The sequence below is a fragment of the Entelurus aequoreus genome, linkage group LG18 (assembly GCF_033978785.1).
Source record: "Entelurus aequoreus isolate RoL-2023_Sb linkage group LG18, RoL_Eaeq_v1.1, whole genome shotgun sequence".
Lineage (NCBI taxonomy): Eukaryota > Metazoa > Chordata > Actinopteri > Syngnathiformes > Syngnathidae > Entelurus > Entelurus aequoreus.
In genome coordinates, this window is record NC_084748.1 from 2,111,381 (window position 1) to 2,136,621 (window position 25,241).

Genomic DNA, 25,241 nt, shown 5'->3' on the forward strand with positions numbered 1-25,241 from the left:
ATGTTGGCTGTAACGTCACCATGTTGGCTGTGATGTCACCATGTTGGCTGTGATGTCACCATGTTGGCTGTAATGTCACCATGTTGGCTGTGATGTCACCATGTTGGTTGTGATGTCACCATGTTGGCTGTGATGTCACCATGTTGGCTGTGATGTCACCATGTTGGCTGTAACGTCACCATGTTGGCTGTGATGTCACCATGTTGGTTGTGATGTCACCATGTTGGCTGTGATGTCACCATGTTGGCTGTGATGTCACCATGTTGGCTGTGATGTCACCATGTTGGCTGTAACGTCACCATGTTGGCTGTGATGTCACCATGTTGGCTGTGATGTCACCATGTTGGCTGTAATGTCACCATGTTGGCTGTGATGTCACCATGTTGGTTGTGATGTCACCATGTTGGCTGTGATGTCACCATGTTGGCTGTGATGTCACCATGTTGGCTGTAACGTCACCATGTTGGCTGTGATGTCACCATGTTGGCTGTGATGTCACCATGTTGGCTGTGATGTCACCATGTTGGCTGTGACGTCACCATGTTGGCTGTAACGTCACCATGTTGGCTGTGATGTCACCATGTTGGCTGTGATGTCACCATGTTGGCTGTAACGTCACCATGTTGGCTGTGATGTCACCATGTTGGCTGTGATGTCACCATGTTGGCTGTGATGTCACCATGTTGGCTGTGACGTCACCATGTTGGCTGTGATGTCACCATGTTGGCTGTGATGTCACCATGTTGGCTGTGATGTCACCATGTTGGCTGTGATGTCACCATGTTGGCTGTGACGTCACCATGTTGGCTGTGATGTCACCATGTTGGCTGTGATGTCACCATGTTGGCTGTGGCGTCACCATGTTGGCTGTGATGTCACCATGTTGGCTGTGATGTCACCATGTTGGCTGTGATGTCACCATGTTGGCAGTGATGTCACCATGTTGGCTGTGATGTCACCATGTTGGCTGTAACGTCACCATGTTGGCTGTGATGTCACCATGTTGGCTGTGATGTCACCATGTTGGCTGTGATGTCACCATGTTGGCTGTAATGTCACCATGTTGGTTGTGATGTCACCATGTTGGCTGTGATGTCACCATGTTGGCTGTGATGTCACCATGTTGGCTGTGATGTCACCATGTTGGCTGTGATGTCATCATGTTGGCTGTGACGTCACCATGTTGGCTGTAACGTCACCATGTTGGCTGTGATGTCATCATGTTGGCTGTGATGTCATCATGTTGGCGGTGATGTCACCATGTTGGCTGTGATGTCACTGGAGATGTGTAAGAATATTATCCCACAAGAGCCATTTTGTGCTTTCCGTGGGTGATAGTCACAAATGACTGGTATGTTTCACGTTGATTAATGTGTGTACAACATACAGTACATCTGCAAAGTATTCACAGCGCTTCGCTTTTCCCACATTTTGTTATCTTACAGTCTTATTACAAAATGGAATAAATTCACTGTTGTCCTCAAAAGAGTGCATGTAATTTCTTCGTTTTTAATTTTTTATAAATTTGAAAAAATCTTGTTCACATCTTGTCATAATGGGGTATTGTGTGCAGAATTTTGAGGATAAAAATGAATTAATTCCATTTTGGAATAAGGCTGTAACATAAAATGTGGAAAAAGTGAAGCGCTTTCCGGATGCACCGTACAGTTGGTCTAGATCAGGGGGGTGTTTTTATTTATTTATATATATATATATATATATATATATATATATATATATATATATATATATATATATATATATATATATATATATTTACACACACACATACATACATAGCCTACAGAAGCTAACTGCATGCAAAGTAACTATGAATACATATATATATATATATATATATATATATATATATATATATATATATATATATATATATATATATATATACCTATTTTTCTCACATTCTTTCCCTCAGGCTTGAAGTGATGGATGAGGCAAAAACTAATCCAAGTCTTCCTGTCCCCAGGTGGGTCTTTTCAGGAAGTCGGGAGTCAAGTCCCGTATCCAGGCTCTGAGGCAGATGAACGAGGCCAGCGGGGCCGACGGGGGCGGGGTCAGCTACGAGGGCCAGTCGGCCTACGACGTGGCAGACATGCTCAAGCAGTACTTCCGAGACCTGCCGGAACCGCTGCTCACCGGCAAGCTGTCCGAGACCTTCCTGCAGATCTATCAGTGTAAGAACTTGTCCCAGAAGTCAAACTCTGGCCTTCCGCATGTTCTCCATACTTCAGTTCTTAAGGACTTCTAAGTCCAGCGCTTCTGCAAGACCATGGAAAGACTTGTTTTCAAGTCCATTCTCTGAGCAACAGGAAGCCAGTGCAGTGACCTAGGCACTGGACTAATATGCTGGTGTTTCCTGCTTCTAGTCAGCACTCGAGCAGCAGCATTCTGGATGTACAGCAGCTGCTTTACGGCTGCTTTAGAGAGTCCAGTCCAGTAGTCTCACCTGCTGGAGACCAAGGCATGGATCAGTCTTTCTAAGTCTGCTTTGTACTTAGCAGGAGTGCATGTTTTGCTCATTTCATTTTCTTTTCATCAATGAAAATTGAAAAACAAAATATTGAATTTTTTTTTTTTTTTTAGATGTAATTTTAAAAAACAAAGAAGAGTAAGGACTACCAAAGAGTGATAACTACATCTAAAAACTGCTTGGATTTTCATTTTACTTTTCATTTAGCTCCTAGAGGAGGTAGGTCAAGGATTCTGTGATTAGGCTGCTGCCCCCGCGACCCAATCTCGGATAGGCAGAAGAAAATGGATGAATTTATGGATTTAATTTCACAAAAATGTAAATCCCTCATAAGCAGAAACAGAAAAACAGACCAAAGGGATGTTTTTTTTTCATTTTCCGATGCAGGAAGTTTTTATTTTCAAAGTAAAAGCGGGGGATAATTACTCTGGTGTGACTCTGGCTAAAATGTGCAATTAATCCAAACAAATTGAACGGGGAATAGAGACAATTGTTTTTTCACTTGTTGTACCATTTTCGGTTTTTAAAAACGTCAATAAAATCGGATAACAGATAATGGATAACTATCTTTTTTTTTTGTTTTTATAATCAAACAAATGAACAATTGTGTCTGTTCCAAACGTAAAAGGAATGGCCGCGACGTTTCTGTTTCTACATTTCTGTTTATTAGGAACTGTCATTTTTTTTGTATGAAATATAAAATGAAAATGAAACCGTTTTTAAAGATGTAGTTATTAGGTCTGTTTTATTTCCAATTCTTAAATGCAAATCAAAAGACAAAATTAGGGCCGTTTTTCAATTTTTATTACAGATGGCAGATTTAAAGACAGACAAAAAAGGGTTGATTTTCATTCAAATATTACCATAAAATTGGATTTTGTGCTGTTTTCCTTTGATGGATTTGAATTTTTTCCAGATAAACACAAAAATCCAATTCATGTTCATCCAAAATGCACAAATGTTTATTTATCTGTGATGACAAAGTGAACCGGAAGCAGTATTTTAGGTCCGTGTAGCTTCCGGTCATTCAATTCCCAACTCTTAAATGCAAATTCAAAAAACTAATTTCTGACCATTTTTTCTATTTTGATTTCTGAAACAAAAGTTATTTAATGAGACTTTTTAAAAGGACAATAGGACACCTGCTGAACAAAGGTGTTAGCGTTATGCTAAAAACATGCTAAACACTAATTAAAAGCTGAAATACTGCTTCCGGTTCAATTTGTCATCACAGATAAACACGCATTTTTGCATTTTGGATGAACATATATTCCATTTTTGAGTTTAGCTGGAAAAATGTAAATCCATATTTAATACAAATCGAAAAACGGCCCTAATTTTATTTTTTTAATTGCGTTTCAAAATAGGAAATAGAATGAACGGAAGCTACACGAACCTTTGAGCTTTTCCTTTGCCTTTAGCATGTTTTTAGCATGTTGCTAACACCTTTGTTCAGCAGGAGTCCTATTGTCCTTTTTTAAAAAGTCTCATTAAATAGTTGTCCAACTTTTGTTCCAGAAATGAAAACAGAAAAAAATGGCCCAAAATGAGTTGATTGATTTGCATTTAAGAATTGGAAATAAAATGACCGGACCTTATTTACTCCAACATTATTTTGGGTTTGTTATAAAAGGAAATTCAAATAAAACAGTCTTTTCTTTTTTGTCTTTCAATTTTTTTTTAATGAGAAGAAAATGAAAAAATGAGCAAAACATACGCACACACTCCATCGCCATGGCGACACAAACAGGCCCTCAGAGCAAGGCAGGAAATACCTGAGGGATGAGGTCATTGATCGTGATGGCGGCGTGAGGAAATGTTTTCATAAGGTGGAAGGAAAACACACGTAGCGTCTCTTAAGTAAGACGTTCATGTCCCACTTGAACATGCCCCGCCCACCCTGAGTGACACACCTTTCCTACCTGCCCCCCCCCCCAGACATGCCCAAGGAGCTCCGCCTCCAGGCCGCCCGTGCCGCCGTGCTGCTGCTGCCCGACGAGAACCGCGAGGCCCTGCGGACGCTGCTGTGCCTGCTGAGCGACGTGACGGCCAGCGTGGCGGAGAACCAGATGACGCCCACCAACCTGGCCGTGTGCCTGGCGCCCTCCCTCTTCCACCTCAACACCCTGCGGCGCAAGGAGAGCCCCTCGCCCAGGTCACAAAACATACACACTTTTTTTTATTACCATTCTATATCTTTTTGAGAATTAATAAAAACATTTTTTTTGCAATATTAAAAAAAATAATAATTTTTTTTTCAAGAATCAATTTTTGGATTGAAATCATTCATCAACTATTGTTGTGTGAATGTCCAAAAACATCTATTTATTATTATTATTAGTATTTATTATTATTATTATTATTATTTATTATTATTATTATTATTATTTATTATTATTATTTATTATTATTATTATTATTATTATTATTATTATTTATTATTATTATTATTATTATTTATTATTATTATTTATTATATTTTATTATTTTTTTATTATTATTATTATTTATTATTATTGTTGTTATTATTTATTATAATTTTTTTTAATTATTATTATTATTATTTATTATTATTATTATTATTATTATTATTTATTATTATTATTACGCCACAAAACTTTGGCGCGCTCCACAGCTCACAGTTCTCATTCCACCGGAACCGGTGTGACCGAGAATGGTGATGTCCCCCCCCCGCCCCCAAAATTGTTTTTAATATCCCAGATTACCCAAAATTCCCGGTTTTACGGGTCATTTTTTTCCTGTGGGCCATTTTTGGAACTTGCACTATTTCCACATTTTCCAACCGATGTGAAGCGTTCCACCATCCACACACACTCCACTCACCATTTTCCAAGTTCTAAATTATTCCAGGAATTCCTAGTAAATTCCCAGTTTTCCAAAGCCCTATTTTACCTTTTTCCTGGAAGATTTTCACAGTCCACATTTTTAAACTGTTTTTGTCCATTCCACCTTCAAAACATTCTTCTTAATTAGGACAACAAAAGTTTTTGGATTTTTTTCCGTAAAAAATTCCAGTTTTCCCGAAATTCTAGGAATTCCAAAATACCAATTCAATTTAAACTGTTACTAAATCAACATTTTTCAACCATTTCGAAAAAATTCCAACACCAACCCATTTACATCGTTAAGGACAATTGTGTTATTATTCTATATTTTCCCAAATTCCCGTTTTTCCCCAAATTTCCAGGAAATTCCCATTTGAATGAATGGACGTATTCATGGTTATACAACACCCACAATTCCCAAAATGTTGCTCCATTTCTTTACCCGATTCTGACCTTTCAACCAAAACATGTTGTCCCTTTCCCCAAATTCCCGTTTTTTCCGGAATTTCCAGGAATTTTCTACTCGTTGACAATGAATGGGAAATATACAATCGACTGTATATCCCACATTTCTCATCCGATGTGAAGCGTTCCACCATCCACACACTCCACTCAACATTTTCCAAGTTAAAATTTATTCCAGGAATTCCCAGTTTTCCAAAGCCCTATTTTACCTTTTTCCTGGAAGGTCTTCACAGTCCACATTTTTGAACTGTTTTCGTCCATTTCACCTTCAAAACATTCTTCTTAATTGTTACAACAAAAGTTTTGGGTTTTTTTCCGTTAAAAATTCCGGTTTTCCCGAAATTCCAGGAATTCCAAAATAGCAATTCAATTTAAACTGTTACTAAATCAACATTTTTCAACCATTTCGAAAAAATTCCAACACAAACCCATTTACATCATTAAGGACAATTGTGGTATTATTCTATATTTTCCCAAATTCCTGTTTTTCCCCAAATTTCCAGGAAATTCACATTCGAATGAATGGACGTATTCATGGTTACACAACACCCACAATTCCCAAAATGTTGCTCCATTTCTTTACCCGATTCCGAGCTTTCAACCAAAACATGTTGTCCCTTTCCCCAAATTCCCGTTTTTTTCTGTAATTTCCAGGAATTTTCTCCCCATTAACAATGAATGGGAAATATACAATCAACTGTATACCCCACATTTCTCATCCGATGTGACGCGTTCCACCATCCACACACTCCACTCAACATTTTCCAATTTCAAATTTATTCCAGGAATTCCTGGTTTCCTAAAGCCCTATTTTACCTTTTTCCTGGAAGGTTTTCACAGTCCACATTTTTTAACTGTTTTTGTCCATTCCACCTTCAAAGCATTCTTCTTAATTGGGACAACAAAAGTTTTGGGGGGTTTCTCCTTAAAAAATTCCGGTTTTCCTGAAATTCCAGGAATTCCAAAATACCAACTGTTACTACGTCAACATTTTTCAACCATTTCGAAAAATTCCAACACCAACCCATTCATATCATTAAGGACAATTGTGGTATTATTCTATATTTTTTCAAATTCCCGTTTTCCCCCAAATTTGTATATATATATATATATATATATATATATATATATATATATATATATATATATATATATATATATATATATATATATACAGTATATATGCAGAAAGAAAAAGGCAGATGTGGTAGCAAGGGAACATGTGCATCTAATTAAGGCAGACACTTAACGAGGTGTCTCCGCCCCTAATCTCGCAGGGTGATGAACAGGAAGCCGACTCTGGGAAAGCCGGACCAGAGAGACCTGAACGAGAACCTGGCGGCGACTCACGGCTTGGCGCACATGATCCAGGAGTGCAGGAAACTGTTCCGGGTGAGTTATGGAACTTGAGAAGTACACAAACAAATGAAGGCAACATGTCGCCTCCTGCTTCAACGTTTGTGCCTTCAGCAAACATTTCCTTCCGTCTGATCCAAGCCATGCTGTGGTTTGACATCACCATGGCAACACAAACACACACCTGTCCTTCCCATGCCCATATTTGTACTCCAGTCCAACGTGGAACAGTTCTACACAGTCCAGACGGTCTCTGCCATGCACATACCAGTGGAACCTCCATATACCAACTTGATTGGTTCTTGAACAGGGTTTGTCAATCCAAAAGTTTGTACATTGAAGCAAATGATTCCATAAGAAACAATGTAGATATGAATAATGGCTTCCAGCCTGGATAAAAGTCCATATTTGAGTGACACTTTGAACACAACATAAAGTGCTGTACTCTAAAAGCATCAGAGTGAGGGATCAACTTTCTCTTAGCAATTTTCCTCTTTTTTCTTAAAGGTTGCTCACATCCCTGAGTGTTAACAACCATGTTGCTTCAATAAAAAACACTTAAAAAGAAGTAAAATCCACTACCATTGTACACAGAGACATGGTTTGTACACGGAGGCATGGTTTGTACACTAAAACATGGTTTGTACACGGAGACATGGTTCGTACACAAAAACATGGTTTGTACACGGAGACATGGTTGGTACACAGAGACATGGTTTGTACACGGAGACATGGTTTGTACACAGAGACGTGGTTTGTACACGAAGACATGGTTTGTACACGGAGACATGGTTTGTACACAGAGACATGGTTTGTACACGGAGGCCTGGTTTGTACATGGAGACATGGTTTGTACAAGGAAGGCATCGTTTGTACACAAAGACATGGTTTGTACACGGAGACATGGTTTGTACACGGAGGTATGGTTTGTACACGGAGACATGGTTTGTACACAGACATGGTTTGTACACGGAGGCATGGTTTGTACACGGAGACATGGTTTGTACACAGAGGTATGGTTTGTCACGCAGACATGGTTTGTACACGGAGACATGGTTTGTACACGGAGGCATGGTTTGTACACGGAGACATGGTTTGTACACAGACATGGTTTGTACACGGAGACATGGTTTGTACACAGAGACATGGTTTGTACACGGAAGCATAGTTTGTACATGGAGGTATGGTTTGTACACGGAGACATGGTTTGTACACAGACATGGTTTGTACACGGAGACATGGTTTGTACACAGACATGGTTTGTACACAGAGACATGGTTTGTACACGGAGGCATAGTTTGTACATGGAGGCATGGTTTGTGCACGGAGACATGTTTTGTACACGGAGACATGGTTTGTACACGGAGACATGTTTTGTACACGGACACATGGTTTGTACACGGAGGCATAGTTTGTACATGGAGGCATGGTTTGTGCACGGAGACATGGTTTGTACACGGAGACATGGTTTGTACATGGAGGCATGGTTTTTGCACGGAGACATGGTTTGTACATGGAGACATGGTTTGTACACGGAGACATGGTTTGTACATGGAGGCATGATTTGTACATGGAGACATGGTTTGTACACGGAGACATGGTTTGTACACGGAGGCATGGTTTGTGCACATAGACATGGTTTGTACATGGAGACATGGTTTATACATGGAGACATGGTTTGTACACAGAGACATGGTTTATACATGGAGACATGGTTTGTACACAGACATGGTTGATACATGGAGACATGGTTTGTACATGGAGGCATGGTTTGTATACAGACATGATTGATACATGGAGACATGGTTTGTACACAGAGACATGGTTTATACATGGAGACATGGTTTGTACACAGAGACATGGTTTATGCATGGATACATGGTTTGTACACGGAGGCATGGTTTGTGCACATAGACATGGTTTGTACATGGAGACATGGTTTATACATGGAGACATGGTTTGTACACAGAGACATGGTTTATGCATGGATACATGGTGTGTACACAGAGACATGGTTGATACATGGAGACATGGTTGATACATGGAGGCATGGTGTGTACACAGAGACATGGTTTGTACACAGAGACATGGTTTGGCTCCATCTAAAAGTTGGTAAATCCAGGTATTCATCTTCTTGCAACCCCTTTCAGGCTACGTGCCGTAACACACACACACACACACATATACACACACGCACACACACACTTACACACACACACACTTACACAAACACACACTTACACACACACACACACACACACTTACACACACACACACACACACTTACACACACACACACTTACACACACACACACACACTTACACACACACTTACACACACTTACACACACACACTTACACACACACACTTACACACACACATGGCTAAAGAGCGACACGCTGCAGGTGGTTAGTGTTAATAAGATTGCAGGAGAGCTTCCTGTCTGCTAACAAAGTTAGCTGGCAGGTGATTGAGCATTAATTCCATGTGTGTGTGCCTGTGAAGGTTCACTCCATGTGTGTGTGCCTGTGAAGGTTCACTCCATGTGTGTGTGCCTGTGAAGGTTCACTCCATGTGTGTGTGCCTGTGAAGGTTCACTCCATGTGTGTGTGCCTGTGAAGGTTCACTCCATGTGTGTGTGCCTGTGAAGGTTCACTCCATGTGTGTGTGTCTGTGAAGGTTCACTCCATGTGTGTGTGCCTGTGAAGGTTCACTCCATGTGTGTGTGCCTGTGAAGGTTCACTCCATGTGTGTGTGCCTGTGAAGGTTCACTCCATGTGTGTGTGCCTGTGAAGGTTCACTCCATGTGTGTGTGCCTGTGAAGGTTCACTCCATGTGTGTGTGCCTGTGAAGGTTCACTCCATGTGTGTGTGCCTGTGAAGGTTCACTCCATGTGTGTGTGCCTGTGAAGGTTCACTTCATGTGTGTGTGCCTGTGAAGGTTCACTCCATGTGTGTGTGCCTGTGAAGGTTCACTCCATGTGTGTGTGCCTGTGAAGGTTCACTCCATTTGTGTGTGCCTGTGAAGGTTCACTCCATGTGTGTGTGCCTGTGAAGGTTCACTCCATTTGTGTGTGCCTGTGAAGGTTCACTCCATGTGTGTGTGTCTGTGAAGGTTCACTCCATGTGTGTGTGTCTGTGAAGGTTCACTCCATGTGTGTGTGCCTGTGAAGGTTCACTCCATGTGTGTGTGTCTGTGAAGGTTCACTCCATGTGTGTGTGTCTGTGAAGGTTCACTCCATGTGTGTGTGTCTGTGAAGGTTCACTCGTCTCTAATTGATGCTTCTTTCAGACAGAATGTTAGTTTCAGGTGAAAGATGACAGACTAAGAAGACAGGAAGTGAACTGTTTCTATTCCCAGTTCTTTAATATGCTAGTCAGGCATGACATCATTAGCAGCCATCTGTCATCTGCTGGGCCTTCAGCATGACTAGAACATTCTTTATCATCTGCTGGGCCTTCAGCATGACTAGAACATTCTTTGTCATCTGCTGGACCTTCAGCATGACTAGAACATTCTTTGTCATCTGCTGGACCTTCAGCATGACTAGAACATTCTTTGGCTGCAGCTTGTCAAGCTGCCTTCATTTGCAGCCTACCATCAACACGTGCAGTTATGTAACCGCCATCATACTTTGTACCTGTCGCAGGCCGTGGTCGTACAGGCAGTATATCATATATAATACATAATAGTAATAATAAATATATTTCATATAGTAAATAATATATAATAAAAAATAATAATATCTCATATAGTAAATAATATATATAAAAACAATAATAATATCTCATATAGCAAATAATATATAATAAACTATAATAATAATATAATAAATAATAAGACATTTACTCATATAGTAAATAATATATAATAAACAATAATAATATCTCATATAGTAAATAATATATAATAAACTATAATACCTCATACAGTAAATAATATATAATAAACAATAATAATATCTCATATAGCAAATAATATATAATAAACTATAATAATAATATAATAAATAATAATACATACATCTCATATAGTAAATAATATATAATAAACAATAATAATATCTCATATAGTAAATAATATATAATAAACTATAATACCTCATACAGTACATAATATATAATAAACAATAATAATATCTCATATAGCAAATAATATATAATGAACTATAATAATAATATAATAAATAATAATACATATATCTCATATAGTAAATAATATATAATAAACAATAATAATATCTCATATAGCAAATAATATATATTAAATAATAATAATGATAATATAATAAATAATAATACATACAGTGTATCTCAAATAGTAAATAATATATAATAAACAATAATAACATCTCATATAGCAAATGATAATAATAATGATAAAATAAATAATAATACATATATCTCATATAGTAAATAATATATAATAAACAATAATAATATCTCATATAGTAAATAATAATAATTATAATAAATAATAATACATACAGTATATCTCATATAGTAAATAATATATAATAAACAATAATAACATCCCATATAGCAAATAATAATAATTAATAAATAATAATACATATATCTCATATAGTAAATAATATATAATAAACAATCATAATATTTCATATAGCAAATAATATATAATAAATAATAATAATAATAATAATATAATACATATTATTACACATATCTCATATAGTAAATAATATATAATAAACAATAATAATATCTCATATAGTAAATAATATATAATGAACAATAATAATATCTCATACAGTAAATAATATATAATAAACAATAACATCTCATATAGCAAATAATATATAATAGATAATTATAATATAATAAATAATAATACATATATCTCATATAGTAAATTATATATAATAAACAATAATAATATCTCATATAGTAAATAATATATAATAAACTATAATATCTCATACATTAAATAATATATAATAAATAATAATAATATCTCATATAGCAAATAATATATAATAAATAATAATATAATAAATAATAATACATACATCTCACATAGTAAATAATATATAATAAACAATAATATCTCATATAGCAAATAATATATAATAAATAATAATAATAATATAATACATAATAATACATACAGTATATCTCATATAGTAAATAATATATAATAAACAATAATAACATCTCATATAGTAAATAATAATAATAATAATATAAAAAATAATAATACATATATCTCATATAGTAAATAATATATAATAAACAATAATAATATCTCATATAGCAAATAATATATATAAATAATAATAATATAATAAATAATATTACATATATCTCATATAGTAAATAATGTATAATAAACAATAATAATATATCATATAGTAAATAATATATAATAAACAATAATAATATCTCATACAGTAAATAATATATAATAAACAATAATAACATCTCGTATAGCAAATAATATATAATAGATAATAATAATAATATAATAAATAATAATACATATATCTCATTTAGTAAATAATATATAATAAATAATAATAATATCTATTATAGTAAATAATAAATACTAATAATAAATGAATAACTGTATTCTTTATGCTATGTTATTATTTGAAATACACAACTTTTTAGATGGTAGCAGACACATTAGTCACATTTACACAAAGTTTCAGTATCGGATGGATACCAGCCTGAATTGTGGGATGGGAAAGAAGATGAGTGATATCGCACATGATGAGTGATATCACACATGATGAGTGCTAACCAATGAGCTCGCACGCCAATCACATCTCAGTGAGAACAAAAAGCCAAACAATACACTTGATATTAGTTTGTTGACTGGGTGGTCCTCCCTCAGGTACCAGAGGAGATGATATTAGTTTGGTGGTCCTCCCTCAGGTACCAGAGGAGATGATATTAGTTTGTTGGTCCTCCCTCAGGTACCAGAGGAGATGATATTAGTTTGTTGGTCCTCCCTCAGGTACCAGAGGAGATGATATTAGTTTGTTGGTCCTCCCTCAGGTACCAGAGGAGATGATATTAGTTTGTTGGTCCTCCCTCAGGTACCAGAGGAGATGATATTAGTTTGTTGGTCCTCCCTCAGGTACCAGAGGAGATGATATTAGTTTGTTGGTCCTCCCTCAGGTACCAGAGGAGATGATATTAGTTTGGTGGTCCTCCCTCAGGTACCAGAGGAGATGATATTAGTTTGTTGGTCCTCCCTCAGGTACCAGAGGAGATGATATTAGTTTGTTGGTCCTCCCTCAGGTACCAGAGGAGATGATATTAGTTTGTTGGTCCTCCCTCAGGTACCAGAGGAGATGATATTAGTTTGTTGGTCCTCCCTCAGGTACCAGAGGAGATGATATTAGTTTGTTGGTCCTCCCTCAGGTACCAGAGGAGATGATATTAGTTTGTTGGTCCTCCCTCAGGTACCAGAGGAGATGATATTAGTTTGTTGGTCCTCCCTCAGGTACCAGAGGAGATGATATTAGTTTGTTGGTCCTCCCTCAGGTACCAGAGGAGATGATATTAGTTTGTTGGTCCTCCCTCAGGTACCAGAGGAGATGATATTAGTTTGTTGGTCCTCCCTCAGGTACCAGAGGAGATGATATTAGTTTGTTGGTCCTCCCTCAGGTACCAGAGGAGATGATATTAGTTTGTTGGTCCTCCCTCAGGTACCAGAGGAGATGATATTAGTTTGTTGGTCCTCCCTCAGGTACCAGAGGAGATGATATTAGTTTGTTGGTCCTCCCTCAGGTACCAGAGGAGATGATATTAGTTTGTTGGTCCTCCCTCAGGTACCAGAGGAGATGATATTAGTTTGTTGGTCCTCCCTCAGGTACCAGAGGAGATGATATTAGTTTGTTGGTCCTCCCTCAGGTACCAGAGGAGATGATATTAGTTTGTTGGTCCTCCCTCAGGTACCAGAGGAGATGATATTAGTTTGTTGGTCCTCCCTCAGGTACCAGAGGAGATGATATTAGTTTGGTGGTCCTCCCTCAGGTACCAGAGGAGATGATATTAGTTTGTTGGTCCTCCCTCAGGTACCAGAGGAGATGAGCCGCTGCAGGAACTCCTACGTGGAGCAGGCGCTGCTGCCGCCACGCCTGGAGGAAATGTCCGGAGGGGACTACCGGGCTCACCTGCGCCACGGTCTGGACGCTCTCCTCAAGGAGGCCAAGGACAAGTTCAAAGGTTACGACAGCCTGTCCACCCTGGAGCAGGCCGAGCTGTCCTATCGCAAGGTAAGCCATCACCCTGCTCATCAACTATCCATCCCTGCGTGTGTCCTGTCCTCTCTCAATATTCTCCCGGGGCCATGTTTCCCATGTTTAGTGGGAGGAGTTACCTTCTCTGTGGGAGGGGTTACCTTCTCTGTGGGAGGGGTTACCTTCTCTGCAGTTTAGTGGGAGGGGTTACCTTCTCCAGTACCCATCTTTTTTTGAATGGCGGCTGTCTTGGCTGGAGGGCCCTGCAGGCCCGGTCGGGTCCGCTTGCTTACATATCCATAACATTAGGCGTGATGTGCTGATCCACACTGAAATATCCACACCGCCGATACCAGATCTCCACGCTCTAATGTCGATTCTCAAATCCAAATATCGATACTTTTCATACTTTAGTTCGGGGATGTCCAAACATTTTTATTTCTTAAAAAATGCTACAAACAGATATTGTGTGAGCCACGTATTATAATTGATACGGTTACTAAGTATATCAATAATTATTAGTTAGAATATTTCATCATTTTCTTATTACATATCTTTATTATTTTTGCTCTTTATTTATTTTTTTCACATTTTTACTGTTGTTTTTTTCCCATGTGAGAATGGAATAAAAATAATAATAAGATTGTGTACAGTGTTTCCCATAAACTGCCAAGATACCTGTGGCGGTGGGGGCGTGGCTACGGGCGTGGTTACCATGACATCATCGAGTAATTTGCATAATTTACTACAATGATATGATTTTCTCTAAAAAGGCTCAAAAAATGTATACTTACTAATTAATAATAACAGTTTTGTTTTAAACGTCCATCCATCCATCCATTTTACAATATAATTACAACACTTTATGTACATATTTATATACAGATTTGAACAATAAGTTATTCACTGAAATATTTATTAATTGTGGTTCTTACAAAAAATATATCTTATAAAATATAAAAGCTAAAATGTCTCTTAAAGCTCTGCCCCTTTAATTAGTGCATACTAAATAATTTAACTTTAGCCTACTACTACAAGCATATTATTTACCAGCAACATAAAGTGAAACAGAGGCAGAGGTGTCCTGCCACAGTCAGTAACAAATAAACAGAAAACAGTAGTGGTCAAATACAAATAAGGCAACAAGAGAAGTATCCTACACTTCTCTTTTGTAAAGTAAATGTGAACAGTCGATACGGGCATCTACATCTACTATATGATTTGCCTGAGAAGCTGGACAGGACACACACACAAAAATATATATATATATTTTTATTTTTTTTTGTGGCGGCCTTAATTCTTTCGTGGCGGTCCGCCACAAATAAATAAATGTGTGGGAAACACTGCTATAACTAAACTTTCTTCATATTTAATTTTTGTTTTGAGAGCTTCTAATATTTTGGATCAGACTTTCCACATACTGAAAAGTCAAGTATGCCAATTTGATATTTTTTTAATTAAAAAAAATGCTAAAACCAGATATTATATATACTGTATTTAAAAGCAAAACTTTGTTATATGTGACTAAGTATATTATTATTAACTATTAGTTTAAAATGTTCCGCTTTTTCTCATTACATATTTTTCTTACATTTTTACTGTTGTTTTTTCCCATGTGAGAATAGATTTTAAAAATAATAATAATAATAATAATAATAATAATAGGATTATGTAAGTGCATAACCTTGTGTGTCAAAAATTCTGCCTGTGCAAAAATATTCATGTTCAGTTACACATTTAACAGTGTTTATTATTGTTATTAATTCATCATTTCTAAGTTAGTATTATTTTATTTTTAAATTAACTGACTAACTAAACTATGTTTATATATTATTTTTATTTTGAGAGCTTTTAATATTTTAGATCAGGGGTGTTTAAAACTTTCCCCACCAAGGGCCACGTACTGAAAGGTCAAGTTTGCAGGGGCCAGTTTGATATTTTTTTACTTAAAAAAATGCTAACAGATATTATACTGTAAATATTTAAAGACAAAACTTTGTGTTATAGGTGACTGACTATATTATTATTAATTATTAGTTCAAAATGTTCCGCCTTTTCTCTTTACATACCCATTTTTGTGCTTTTTTTTTTACATTTTCACTGTTTTATTATAAAATTAATATACTATTATTTTAAAATACACAACTTTTTTTTAAAGTTAGCAGACACGTTAGGTATATTTGCACAAAGTATTGGATCGGTATCGCCGATACCAGTCTGAATTTTACTTGGTATCGTATGGGATCCAAACTCAGTGATATCGCACATCACTACTCAAACTATGGGTACGTTTCACATTTGGATACGGTACCAACTCCCGGTATTATCGTTTGCAAGAACGACGATAAGTTGCAAGTGCATAACAGTGTGTGTATCGTTCAGGGTGTGTTGTTTGTTTGTGTTGTTGTTGTGCCCCAGAAAGTGTTGATACTGTAAGTACTGTACTTACTGTATTACACACGTGCATCTTAGTTGTAGTTTTCACTACCAAATTTGGAGGTGTTGAAATCGCCGTGTATTATCGCTAATGCTAATCAGTAGCATGTCAATGGCAAAGCCAATGTATATTAGCATCAAGCTAGCGCATTTTTGGAAAAGTAAAAGAGCATCTTCATGAATATTCATCCCTCAGGTCCAGGATGGCTTCCCACTCAGGCTGTGGAAGGTGAGCGTGGAAGTTCCCGCACCTCCGGAGGAGGTCCTGACCCGCCTGCTGAGGGAGCAGGCCCGCTGGGACGAGGACCTGTACGAGAGCCGCGTGGTGCAAGTCCTGGACCAGAGCACGGAGGTGTACCAGTACGTCAGGACCAGCATGGCCCCGCATCCCATGAGGGACCACCTGGTGCTCAGGTAAGCACACCTGTGTCCTTGTGGCCATGTCTTGTCGCCCGTCTGACCCGGACTCTTCTGGGAAACAGAACGTGGACCACGGACTTGCCGAAAGGGGCGTGCGCGCTGGTGGCCACGTCGGTGGATCACGCGGAGGCGCCCGTGGTGGGCGTGCGTGCCAACGTGCTCCTGTCACGCTACTTCATCGAGCCCTGCGGCGCCAACAAGTCCCGCCTGACGCACTTCTCCAGGGTGGACTGCAGGTCTGTGCTTTTTCAAGGAGTCAGGGGCGGGGGGGGGGCGTGAAATGTCCTTCAGTGTTAGCGTGAAAAAGGGGGGCGTGAAAAATGTTTCGTCTTCTGTGGGAGTGAAACATTTTAATTTGCCAGGGGGCGTGAAAAAAATGATGTATCTGGGGGGGACGTGCAAAAAACAATTGGGGGCGGGGACGGTGAAAAATAATCTGTATCCTGGGGGGCGTGAAAAATGTTTTGTCTTTTGTGGGAGTGAAACGTTTTAATTGGCGGGGGGCGTGAAAAAAATTCTCTATAACAAGGGGACGTGAAAAAATGTGGTTCCTTGAGGGGTGAAAAAAAAAGGTCTACTGGGGGGTACAAAAAATGTGGTTTCCCAGGGGGGGCGTGGAAAAAATTTGGTTTCTGGAGAGTTGAAAAATATTGACTTGTTGGGGGGGGGTGAAAAAAAATGTGGTCTCCTGGGGGAATTACAAATTCTGTATCGGGGGGGGGGCGTGAAAAATGTTTTGTCTTCTGTGGGGGTGAAACATTTTAATTTGCGTGGGGGGGCGTGGAAAAATTCCTGTTTCCCCCGGGGTGGGGCGTGAAATTTTATTTGCCTGCTGGGGGGGTAGTGAAAAAAAATTATGTATCTCTGGAGGGGGTTAAAAATTCTGTATTGGAGGGGGGCGTGAAAAAAATGTCTATATTTGGGGGGGCTGCAAAAAAATTGGTCTCCGGGGGAGCGTTGAAAAAATGTGTCTTGTTGGGGGGGGCGAGGACAGTGAAAAAAATTCTGCATCCTGGGGGGCGTGAAAAATGTTTTGTCTTCTGTGGGGGTGAAACATTTTAATTTGCCTGGGGGGGCGTGAAAATTTTTTTTTCCTGTTTCCCCCGGGGTGGGGTGTGAAATTCTTTTTTCCTGCTGGGGGGACAGTGAAAAAAAAATCTATATCTCTGGGGGTGTTAGAAATTCTGTATTGGAGGGGGGGCGTGGAAAAAATGTCTGTATTTGGGGGGGGCTGCAAAAAAATTGGTCTCCGTGGGGAGCATTGAAAAAATTTGTCTTGTTGGGGGGGGCGGGGACAGTGAAAAAAATTCTGCATCCTGGGGGGCGTGAAAATTTTTTTGTCTTTTGTGGGAGTGAAACGTTTTAATTGCCGGGGGGGCATGAAAAATTCTGTATCCCAAGGGGACGTGAAAAAAAGGTCTACTGGGGGGTACAAAAAATGTGGTTTCTGGGGGGGGGGCGTGATAAAAAATTGGTCTTCTGGGGTGTTGAAAAATATTGACTTGTTGGGGGGGGGGGGGTGAAAAAAATGTGGTCTCCTGGGGGAATTACAAATTCTGTATCTGGGGGGTCGTGAAAAATGTTTTGTCTTTTGTGGGGGTGAAACATTTTAATTTGCTTGGGGGGGCGTGGAAAAAAAATTCCTATATCCCCGGGGTGGGGCGTGAATTTTTTTTTGCCTGCTGGGGGGACATTGACAAAAAAATTATGTATCTCTGGGGGGGTTAGAAATTCTGTATTGGAGGGGGGGGGGCGTGAAAAAAATGTCTGTATTTGGGGCGGCTGCAAAAAAATTTGTCTCTGGGGGGGCGTTGACAAAATGTGTCTTGTTGGGGGGGGGGCGGGGACAGTGAAAAAAATTCTGCATCCTGGGGGGCGTGAAAAAGGTTTTGTCTGTTTGTAAAAGGGGTACGTAAAAAAAAAAAAACTTTCCTGGGGGGTGTTTGCGGGGGCGTGAATAAAAATGTGGTCTCCGTGTTTCGGGGTGGCTGGCCAAAAAATGATGTCTCTTAAGAGTCGCAGTATCTCCTTCCAGTTGCTTCTTTGTCAAACACACCATCAGCAGCTTTTCCATCTTGTCTCGGATAAACGCCCGCCGTTTGATATCATTTGAACATCAATAGACTCAATACGGTGCAGACCAGCAGCGACACGCTCCAATTACACCTGCACACGGTGTGATGATTTCCTTCTTTAATTCGATGAACCTCACCAGCGAGGAGGAGCAGATGTTCTCGCGGGGTTCTGTGACATCAACTCATGGCGGGTGCTTTAACTCAAATAGAGACGAGCTCTTATCTCAAAACACAAAACAACAAATCTGAGTCAAAATGCCTGAAAAAGTCCAACAAGGTACAGATAAAAAATTTAAAAAAAAATAATAATAATAATAATAAAATTGTTTTAAATAATGATGTGATTCATGCAAATTAATCCACAGCAAACCTGTGATTCGTCTTGTTTGACAGCTACAACCTTTTCCTGTTGTTGTTGTTGTTGTTGTTGTTGTTGACGCAGGCTGTGTTCCTCCTCCACAGGGGTCGCTTCCCCGAGTGGTACAACAAGCTGCATGGACACGTGTGTGCGGCTCGAGTGGCGCACATCCGGGACTCCTTCACTGCGCCTGCGGACAAATGAGACTTTGTTTTGTTTTGTATTATTTGTTTGTTTTGAAGGTCATTCCATTGACAAACTTTGCCTCCTGGATTTGAAGGACTTTGGACCGTGACAGCATCTTGCTAGTTTGTGTCATGTTTGTGAGGAGGACACGCGCCAGGAGAAGTTGTTGCTTCTGAGAAGCGAGAGGTTGCAGTAAAGACTACTTCCACACGTCGCTGGCTTGGCTTCTCCTGGCTGCTTTGTGGTCACCACACTTTGGTGAGGCCTTGCAGGTGGAGTGACCACACTTTGGTGAGGCCCTGCAGGTTGACCACACTTTGGTGAGGCCCTGCATGTTGACCACACTTTGGTAAGGCCTGCGGGTGGAGTGACGGCTGAAGAAAGACGGGAATGTGTCGGCTTTGAAGGGGAACTGCGCTTTTTTTGTTTTTGTTTTTGCCGAAATTCCGTCATTGACAATCCTAATGTAACATAAGAACACGTATATGTTTTTTTTGTGCATTCTATGTCGTAAAATATGGCAAGTCCGAGGTGGCTAACGGGTTGCACTATTCCGCTCATAAAAACCTCTGAAAAACATCCAACAATACTTTATTTATACGTCCTGACCTGAATATGAACCAGTATTAGCAATTTTGTTATCATATGCGCTAACGCAGAGGAACTACTTTTAGCGGTGCCGTGATCACAGAGCTAACTAGCTTATGCTGCTATATTGACATACTGAGCTGCTGCATGGCCTCTGAGCTGGTGAAAGTTAATTGTAGGTTATAAATCCCGCCTCTCACCTGGATAGTAGAAGGTTGTGGACATAAACCCACGAGTTGGTCAACTTTGACATCCAACTTACAGCAAGTCAAACATCTTTTTTAACCTTCCTGAGGATTACAATAATTCTTCATCTAAACGGGAAGATATCAGGGCGGCATCCCAGTGAGAGCAGACATTGTACAGTAAGTGATTGTTCTATTATCTTCGTAGTCTGGATTTCTTGTTTAGCACTTAGCAATGTTGCTACTTGCTGGATCTGCTTGTCACCTAGCTTCTAAAACTTGTAGATCATCCTCCTTATGTTCAGCCTCAAAAATAGAAGGTTCTGGATCATCATTTGTCCCAAAGTAGTCTTTGTTGTCTCTCATGAAGTCTGTCATGATTAGTAGTCTTGTTGTTGTTGTTGTTGTTGTTGTTGTTGTTGAAGGAAATAGCGAATGTTGTGATGCATCTGTGAAATTAACACACCACCTTATGCTTAAAATGACCAAAATATGTAAATATTACATGTTGTTATGAATGTTACTACATGACATATATACTTACATCATGTATATATTACTGGTACATGTTATTATGAATGTTACTAGATACTACATACAGTATATGCTTACATCATGTATATATTACATGTTATTATGAATCTTACTAGATACTACATACTGTATATACTTACATCATGTATATATTACATGTTATTCTGAATGTTACTAGATACTACATATTTACTTACATATATATATTACATGTTATTGTGAATGTTACTACATGACATATGTACTTAAAGTGTGTATATAAAACAATAATGGATGTTTTAAGAGCAGTTTATAGATCGACTTCCATTACCTCCGTCGTTAGCTGACTTTTGCTAGCATTTATTTACGACTTAGAATGCATAAAAAAACAGATTATGAATGAAATAAACATTTTCATGTTTTCAATGGCAGAGGGAACATTTTCCAGGGTGCGTGAAAAAAAAAGTTCCCTCTGGGGGATAAAAAATGTAATCTCTTGGGGAGTAAAACATGTCGGTTTGCCGGGGGGGGGGGGGGGGGCGTGAAAAAATGTCTATTCCGGGGGGGCGTGAAAAAAAAATGTTCTCTGGGGGATAAAATATGTAATCTCCTGGGGGGGTAAATAAATGTGGTTTGCCGGGTGGGAGGGGGGGCGTGAAAAAAAAAATCTTTAGGGGGGGGGGGGGTGGGGGGGGGGAAAAAATCTTTGGGGGGGGGTGGGAAAAAAAGTGTCGCAGTTTCCCTTGTAGAAGGAGGAGAGGAGGTGGACAAGACAAGAGGTGAGAGAGGCGGTGACTGACTCACCAGACAAAAAGATGGCACCTCCTAAAAGTCTGACACAAAGATGCTAATGATTAGCATGTTAGCATCACAACACAAAAGTGCATTTGGACTTTGGAGGCTGACAGCAATGTCCTTTTATAAAGGTGCACACCTTACAGGTTTTACTGTAAAGACCAGGTAGGCCAGCTTCTCCCGCTCTCTACTACACACCTGTCCTCTACTGCACACCTGTCCTCTCTACTACACACCTGTCCTCTCTACTGCACACCTGTCCTCTCTACTGCACACCTGTCCTCTCCACGACACACCTGTCCTCTCTACTACACACCTGTCCTCTCTACTGCACACCTGTCCTCTCTACGACACACCTGTCCTCTCTACTGCACACCTGTCCTCTCTACGACACACCTGTCCTCTCTACTACACACCTGTCCTCTCTACTGCACACCTGTCCTCTCTACTACACACCTGTCCTCTCTACTACACACCTGTCCTCTCTACTGCACACCTGTCCTCTCTACTGCACACCTGTCCTCTCTACTACACACCTGTCCTCTCTACTACACACCTGTCCTCTCTACTACACACCTGTCCTCTCTACTACACACCTGTCCTCTCTACTGCACACCTGTCCTCTCTACGACACACCTGTCCTCTCTACTACACACCTGTCCTCTCTACTACACACCTGTCCTCTCTACTACACACCTGTCCTCTCTACGACACACCTGTCCTCTACTGCACACCTGTCCTCTCTACTGCACACCTGTCCTCTCTACTACACACCTGTCCTCTCTACTGCACACCTGTCCTCTCTACTGCACACCTGTCCTCTACTGCACACCTGTCCTCTCTACTACACACCTGTCCTCTCTACTACACACCTGTCCTCTCTACTACACACCTGTCCTCTCTACTGCACACCTGTCCTCTCTACTACACACCTGTCCTCTCTACTACACACCTGTCCTCTCTACTGCACACCTGTCCTCTCTACTACACACCTGTCCTCTCTACTACACACCTGTCCTCTCTACTACACACCTGTCCTCTCTACTACACACCTGTCCTCTCTACTGCACACCTGTCCTCTCTACTGCACACCTGTCCTCTCTACTACACACCTGTCCTCTCTACTACACACCTGTCCTCTCTACTGCACACCTGTCCTCTCTACTACACACCTGTCCTCTCTACTACACACCTGTCCTCTCTACTACACACCTGTCCTCTCTACTACACACCTGTCCTCTCTACTACACACCTGTCCTCTCTACTACACACCTGTCCTCTCTACTACACACCTGTCCTCTCTACTGCACACCTGTCCTCTCTACTACACACCTGTCCTCTCTACTACACACCTGTCCTCTCTACTACACACCTGTCCTTGGACCAAATACCAACACCTTTTAATTTAAGAAGCAAATATATTTATACCTGAGATGTATTGTGTGCTGTTGTTGTCATGTAAATGTCACACTTTGTGTTACGCAAATTGAAAAAGAAAAAAAATATTTTATCTTTTTTATTATTATTATTAATATTATTTCTGTACAGGTTAATCAAAGTGCACTATTAAATGTATTAAAAGAAATGTCATGTGTTGTCATTTTTTCCACTTTGCATCAGTCCATCTTAGATGAGCTCGGGCCCAGCGAAGCCTTTCTGGGTGTTGTTGATAAATGGCTGTGGCTTTGCATAGTAGAGTTTTAACTTGCACTTACAGATGTAGCGACCAACTGTAGTTACTGACAGTGGGTTTCTGAAGTGTTCCTGAGCCCATGTGGTGATATCCTTTACACACTGATGTCTCTTTTTGATGCCTGAGGGATCCAAGGTGTGTAATATCATGGCTTACCTGCAGTGATTTCTCCACATTCTCTGCACCTTTTGATGATATTACGGAGTGTAGATGGTGGAATCCCTCAATTCCTTGTTGAGAAATGTTGTTGTTCAACAATTTGCTCAGGCATTTGTTGACAAAGTGGTGACCCTCGCCCCCGTCCTTGTTTGTGAACGACTGAGCATTTCATGGAAGCTGCTTTTATACCCAATCATATATTTATATATAATGTCTGTTTTTAGCCGAGTTTTTGTTTTTTGTTTTTTACAAAAGAAAAAAATACCTAAATACACTTTTCAGTATGCAGCCATTGGTGGAAAAAATCTGATTTGAAGTGTTTTCCTACCAGTTATGTTTCAAAACACTTTGTTTTACTTTTACTGGAATTTAAAAATAGTCTTGTTCATTTGTTCATTTAAAAAAAACATTTTTTTAAATTATCTTCTGGGTGTTCTCCACTACATATACTACACCACTACATATACTACACCACTACATATACTACACCACTACATATACTACACCACTACATATACTACACCACTAGATATACTACACCACTACATATACTACACCACTACATATACTACACCACTACATATACTACACCACTACATATACTACACCACTACATATACTACACCACTACATACACTACACCACTACATATACTACACCACTACATATACTACACCACTACATATACTACACCACTACATATACTACACCACTAGATATACTACACCACTACATATACTACACCACTACATATACTACACCACTACATATACTACACCACTACATATACTACACCACTACATACACTACACCACTACATATACTACACCACTACATATACTACACCACTACATACACTACACCACTACATATACTACACCACTACATATACTACACCACTAGATATACTGCACCACTACATATACTACACCACTACATATACTACACCACTAGATATACTACACCACTACATATACTACACCACTACATATACTACACCACTAGATATACTGCACCACTACATATACTACACCACTACATATACTACACCACTACATATACTACACCACTAGATATACTACACCACTACATATACTACACTACTAGATATACTACACCACTAGATATACTACACCACTACATATACTACACCACTACATATACTACACCACTAGATATACTACACCACTACATATACTACACTACTACATATACTACACTACTAGATATACTACACCACTAGATATACTACACCACTACATATACTACACCACTACATATACTACACCACTAGATATACTACACCACTACATATACTACACCACTACATATACTACACCACTAGATATACTACACCACTACATATACTACACCACTACATACACTACACCACTACATATACTACACCACTACATATACTACACCACTAGATATACTGCACCACTACATATACTACACCACTAC

The 25,241-nt window shown here is 39.1% G+C and overlaps 1 protein-coding gene across 5 annotated transcripts in view; it reads left to right on the top strand.

Annotated features, from left to right (window-relative positions):
• The window catches only part of dlc1 (DLC1 Rho GTPase activating protein), a 176,947-nt gene extending 155,297 nt beyond the window's left edge, over positions 1 to 21,650 (top strand). For 4 of the 5 annotated variants that reach the window (XM_062026258.1, XM_062026259.1, XM_062026261.1 and 1 more), the window contains 7 exons: positions 1,988 to 2,195; positions 4,430 to 4,646; positions 7,080 to 7,194; positions 14,205 to 14,405; positions 17,002 to 17,219; positions 17,288 to 17,461; positions 19,763 to 21,650. In XM_062026258.1, coding sequence (XP_061882242.1) covers positions 1,988 to 2,195; positions 4,430 to 4,646; positions 7,080 to 7,194; positions 14,205 to 14,405; positions 17,002 to 17,219; positions 17,288 to 17,461; positions 19,763 to 19,862 — 1,233 coding nt within the window. In that variant the 3' untranslated portion in view covers positions 19,863 to 21,650. The remainder of the gene's footprint in view (positions 1 to 1,987; positions 2,196 to 4,429; positions 4,647 to 7,079; positions 7,195 to 14,204; positions 14,406 to 17,001; positions 17,220 to 17,287; positions 17,462 to 19,762) is intronic. The other variant, XR_009821806.1, reaches the window with a different exon arrangement.
• The last annotated feature ends 3,591 nt before the right edge of the window (positions 21,651 to 25,241 follow it).